Here is a 5,551-nt window from a genome sequence, read left to right as displayed (position 1 = left end):
AAAATTTCTGGTTGAAAAAGGTTATGATAGAGGCAACATTAATACTACATTGTTTATTAAAAGATACTTACATGATTTAATTGTTGTACAAATATATGTGGATGACATTGTATTNTTAGAATAAAAATCAGATTATCATCATTGTATCTCATTGCAGATTCGGCCAAGGGTAGGTATTGTGAAAATTTAATGCTTTCTTGCCCAATTTAATTTCTAAACACATTTAACTAACTAAAACTATCAATTTAACTAAAAATTAAAACCTAAAAATTTCAATTTCTCCCCCCTTGAAACTCGGCCAGCCCTTGATGTCACTTTTAGATCTCTCTCCTCAAGCATGCTAAATGGAAACAAAGGCATAGGAAAGGTAGAAATCAAGCTAAAGTCGAAAAATCTTACCGTTAGACGCGTAAACAAGCAAAAAACGCGAATTCCCCTTTGAATTTTCTTGTTTCTCTTTGGTTTTTCTTTTTTTCTTCCTTTCCTCTCTATTTTCTGTCTTGTTCTCCCTTATGGCTGGCCATCACTTAAAATGGGGTTTAAATGGGCTGACTTTTCATTAAAATAATATTAAACCATTAAAAAAATGCCATGTGTCATTTTCCCATTTGTCCGTTTTTAAAATTTCATCCATTTGTTTCCAAATTTTCACCATACACTTGTCTCACATATCCATAGCTTAGACAAAATTCTCAGACTTATCCAAAGTCTTGGTGGAGTAATTTTTGAAATTTACACTTTTGCCCCCGTAAAAGTCAAAAATTACATTTTTACCCCAAAAACTAAAAAATTGCCCATAGACATATTTTCATCCCTTATACTCATACCATTCTCCAATTTGTCAAATGTGATCTAAATTCTCTCAAAATCTCAAATTTTATCCACGGGTGGAAAAATTACTATTTTGCCCCTGAACATCAAAATTTTCAATTTTACCCCAAATGAACCCTCGAACTCCGAACAATCATTTTTAGTCATTCCTGGACTGTAAAATATTAAATTTCATCCTACGATTCCTATTTAAATTAGTTTGAGGTTAAATCAACTCAAGTGTACCGTTAGGTACAATACCGGGTTTCGTCTATTCTTAGGTGCTTTCCTAGCATAATAACATGCTACTCAGTGCATGTATGTCATGACATGTGTTTATAGGGTCGGGTTTTACACTAAGTGAGAGATTGTTAGATTTTCTTGTAAAATCAAAATGTAGAGTTACATTATTTATTTTTTGTATGTTATTAAAACCAAATTAAGTTATTTTGGCCTTTATAAAGTGATAATATTATAGTCCATAATATGATTTAATAAAGTGGGCTAGACTCCGATATCAAATGTGAGATCAAAAGCGTAAGTATGTGTAGGAAACCCTAAATCTTATTATGGATGAGATTAGGGATTCATTATATAAAGATATGGCTAGGCCCATCACACAAAAACATTAAGATCTCACTTATTGAAGAGTTACGTAGAAAAAAGAAAAAGAAGATCCAAGTATACTAAATCCCAACAATTAATCTAATCAGTATTATTTTTGCTATAAAATCATATATCAAAAATTATGTACACTTTTGTATTCTAAATTCCTAGTATAGTACAAAATTAGTATAAATTAATTATATATAAATTTTATCGTTTACATTATACACAAGACAAAATTAAAAGCAAAAACTCTACTCATTTCGATTAGGTTGTAGTTTGCAAATTGCTTTTATTCTTATTTAGAAATAGCCACTAGTTCTCTATTAATGGGCTTTTTAGGCTTCATTTCATGTTTAAAAATAACTGATCAAATCATATATGTCATAAATAATTAAATATCCATTAAAATATCATATGTATGAAATCAATAATTGACGCAGAAATTTATTTATCTCATAAATAAATAATAAAATTAATTTTGAAGGACATATGTCTAAAAGTTAATTTAGTCAATATTATTTTCACTATCAAATTAATCATGTATTAAGAATCACGTATGCTTTTATATTTTAAACTCTTGTTATTGTAGATACCAGATTAATAAAAATTAATTATACATAAAATTTATCATTTAAAAATAATAGAGAACAAAATTAAGAGTAAAAACTCTACTCATTTTGATTGTAAGGCTGCATTCTGCAAATTGCTTTTCTTCTTATTCAGAAATAGCTGCTAACTCTCTGTTAATGGGCTTCTTAGGCTTCTTTTCATCTTTAGAGGCAAATGGATTTCGTGGCATTGTCAGATTGTCTGCTTCTCCTTCCAACATTTGAACCACAGATTTCATTGAAGGACGATCAACTGGATACCACTGAATGCACCGAAGTCCAACAATTGTAAGTTTCTTTGCGATCTTGTGATGCCCTTCATCTTCGATATCAATTCCTAATTCTTCTCCTTTGTCTAAACGATTATAAACCCACTCCGGGAAGTACACTTGGCTTTCATTGGCCAATGTCACATCAATATTCTTTCTCCCTCCAACCATTTCAAGCAAGAGCATTCCAAAACTGTAAACGTCTGATTTGTATGAGACGTTTCCAAAGTTCCTAGACAATACTTCAGGTGCAATATAGCCCATGGTTCCTCTTGCTGCTGTCATTGAAACAGCACTTTGCTCTTTGGAACATAACTTAGCCAAACCAAAATCAGAGATCTTAGGAGTGAAGTTCTGATCCAGTAAAATATTGTGAGGTTTGATGTCAAAATGGAGGATCCGTTGCTCGCAACCTTGGTGAAGGTACTCAATGCCTTTGGCTATGCCTAAAGCAATTTCATGAAGCTTCTCCCAACTAAGGAAACGATTCTCACCCTTAGCTGCAAATATGAATTTCTCTAATGACTCATTTGGCAAGTACTCATAAACAAGGGCTCGGTTATACCCATCAGCACAAAAACCAACTAAGCGAGTAACATTGACATGGTGGATTCTTCCCATTGAACCAACTTCGTTAACGAACTCTTCACCATTTCCCTTGAAGTTATTCAGAACCTTAACAGCTACTGAAACATCATTGGAAAGTGTTCCTTTGAACACAGTACCATAACCACCCTGTCCAAGTTTTTCCTTGAATTGGTTTGTTATCCTCTTAATATCAGCATAGGAATATCTTGAGGGCTTAAGAGCTTTGTAATCCTCCAAAAACTGTTCGATCTTGCGTTGACCATCTTTCTCTTTTTTATTCAAGTGGTGCAGCCAACAGAGTCCAATGACACTCAATAAAAGGAGAAGTGATCCTATGGTTAAACCTGCAAATAACATGATCCTAGTCAGAGATTACAATGCTTCATCAGATCATTTCTTTTCTCAACATAAAATCAATGTATGGAACAACCATGTACCTGAAATCATTAGCTTCATTCTTGCACCTGGAAAACATTCAAAAATGATCAGCATGCTATATTTCTCAACATCAGTAAAATAATCCTATATCATTACTCTATATACAGTCTCCCTTAGGTTTCTAAAACATTCAAAATTGATTTTGGCCCTGCAAAATTAATGCTTAATTACAAGTTTGAGACAAAGATGTGTGCATAAGATTTTGAATAAATGAGATTAAATCATAGGTAAAAAAGAAGTATTGATTCAATATGAATCAAGCAATTTCTTGCTGGAACTGTAAGTTAAAGAAGTTGGTTTTGATGTTTAGTACCCTAATTTGGGAAGCCTGATTTATCCCATAATGTCAATAATTTTACATCAAAAAGTTCTACCTGACTTATTTTTGCTTATAGAAGAGAGCAAAAACAAGGTAATTAGATCTCAAAACATACAAATTTTAATTTTTGCACGAGGTTTATCTGAATTTTTAGACAAAATTATAAATCAAAACTTCTTTAAAAAAATATTAATTGTAATGTATAATAATAAATATTTCATCAACTTTTTTTATATTATTACGTTACCCTTTAAAAATTTATAAAATTATAAGGAGCACTACGACACAAATGGGTTTTAGCAACATAATTTCAGCTGCACTTTCAGTTTTGCATCTAGAATTATATTACTTCACATTATTATTTATTTCATTTAGTATGATTTTTTCACTTGATGACAATTTTTTTATTTCCAATTAAGAAGAAGCTTCATTTATTTCAATTTAAAATTGCCAAAATTGCCAAGAAAGCACAAAAATAATTAAACAGAAGATACCCAAACGACTCATATTTGTAATCTCCATTTACTTTTTGTTTGTGGGTTTTTTTTTCCGGAATGAGCTTATTCTTTTATTACTAATTAATAGACAGCAAGTTTTAAATTCTATAATATACTGTAAAAATTAATGTGTTAATATAAAAATATTTTTATTATTTTAGTAGTAATAATAAAAATTATGTATAGGGTTGAAGCTGACTGACCCCGACGTAGATTTCGAAGCATGGACCCTTTAGAAGGCTTACTACTTAAAAACTAAATTCAGATTTCAGAACAATGCTACTTAAATACTCATATGTATGTGGTACCTTTGTCTTCCCTGTGGATGGAATAGCACTCTATGCCCGATGCGTTAGCAGTATTGGGCCGACATCCTCGGCCTTTGACTTCACATAAACCACAAGCCGGTTTGGTCCAGTTAAAGTCAAATTTGTTTTTCCTGTCATTCATCATCCCGTAGGGAACTTCAGAGATATCTGTAGTCTTTCTGCAATTCAACAGGTCACTTCTTTCAGACTCAGAATACACGTATTTAACATAGAAGCCAGACCCACTTAAGCAAGGGATTCTGCTGTAACGTTCATAATAGTCGGATTGATCTTCAATTGAACAATTAAACAAGGTGAAGTTTCCAGAATCGCTGTAATAGTAGGGATCTGAGCCTGAGCTGTACATGAAAGGAGATGCAGATAAAGTGAGATTTTGAAGCTGCTTTTGGACACAACCATCTTCATCATACACGTGAATCCTCTGGTGTACATAATCTATACGCTTCACCAATAACTTGACCGAACGGGGCAGCTCCAGCACCGTCTGGTTCTTGTTGTTGCAGGACAGGTCAAACCCAGATGAGCCGCAGTGGTCCGGTTGGCGGCCTTTCAATCGGAAGGGGTACCGGACGGATGGCTGGCGGTTTTTGCAGTGTTTTGGCTCGCAGACATCTCGATCTGCTGAGGCTGGACCAAGACCAACTGCTGAAGCAGTCAGTAGCAAGAGGAAGTGAAGGAGGATAATTACCATTTGTATCTAATCTGGGCAGTTGTACGTCTATAATTGAAGCCTCAACTACTCGCCTCTTATTTATCGTCTGAGGCAGAGGCAATGGTTTAAAAAGGGGAAGGTCAAGCAGCGTGGAAAAGACTCAAGTACCAGGTCAACTGATCTTTTATCACTTTAAAGTTTAAACCTGTTTGTGAAATTTAAAAATTCTACTATAAACACTGTACAGGTAAGTTTCCTTTTAATTCCTGTATTTATAATGTAATGAACCCTATAAACTTGCTTATAGAACTTAAAATTCCCACATCTATTAAAGGTTTCCAGCGTTAGTTCCGCCCTTACCCTCCAACACTCAACATTATTACAATCTCTCGATTAACTATTTAACATCATTATTATTTAATGGTATCTTCT

The 5,551-nt window shown here is 33.2% G+C and overlaps 1 protein-coding gene across 1 annotated transcript; it reads right to left on the bottom strand.

Moving 5' to 3' along the window:
• LOC18586645 (rust resistance kinase Lr10) lies at positions 2,035 to 5,303 on the bottom strand. Its single transcript, XM_007010137.2, has 3 exons — positions 4,447 to 5,303; positions 3,322 to 3,348; positions 2,035 to 3,228 (listed from the first exon to the last, which is right to left on the bottom strand). Exons 1-3 carry the CDS (start codon positions 5,156 to 5,158, stop codon positions 2,135 to 2,137), a joined length of 1,833 nt encoding a protein of 610 aa, XP_007010199.2. The 5' UTR covers positions 5,159 to 5,303; the 3' UTR covers positions 2,035 to 2,134.

The sequence above is a fragment of the Theobroma cacao genome, chromosome 10 (genome assembly GCF_000208745.1).
Source record: "Theobroma cacao cultivar B97-61/B2 chromosome 10, Criollo_cocoa_genome_V2, whole genome shotgun sequence".
Lineage (NCBI taxonomy): Eukaryota > Viridiplantae > Streptophyta > Magnoliopsida > Malvales > Malvaceae > Theobroma > Theobroma cacao.
This window is presented reverse-complemented; position numbering and strand designations above follow the sequence as displayed.

Bases quoted from the DNA above. Each gene is read 5' to 3' on its own strand.
- LOC18586645 (XM_007010137.2), bottom strand. From the start codon at position 5,158: ATGGTAATTATCCTCCTTCACTTCCTCTTGCTACTGACTGCTTCAGCA. The intron at 3,349-4,446 runs GTACCACATACA...AATGTTTTCCAG, and splicing joins CATCCACAGGGAAGACAAAG to GTGCAAGAATGAAGCTAATG. The intron at 3,229-3,321 runs GTACATGGTTGT...TGTTATTTGCAG, and splicing joins AATGAAGCTAATGATTTCAG to GTTTAACCATAGGATCACTT.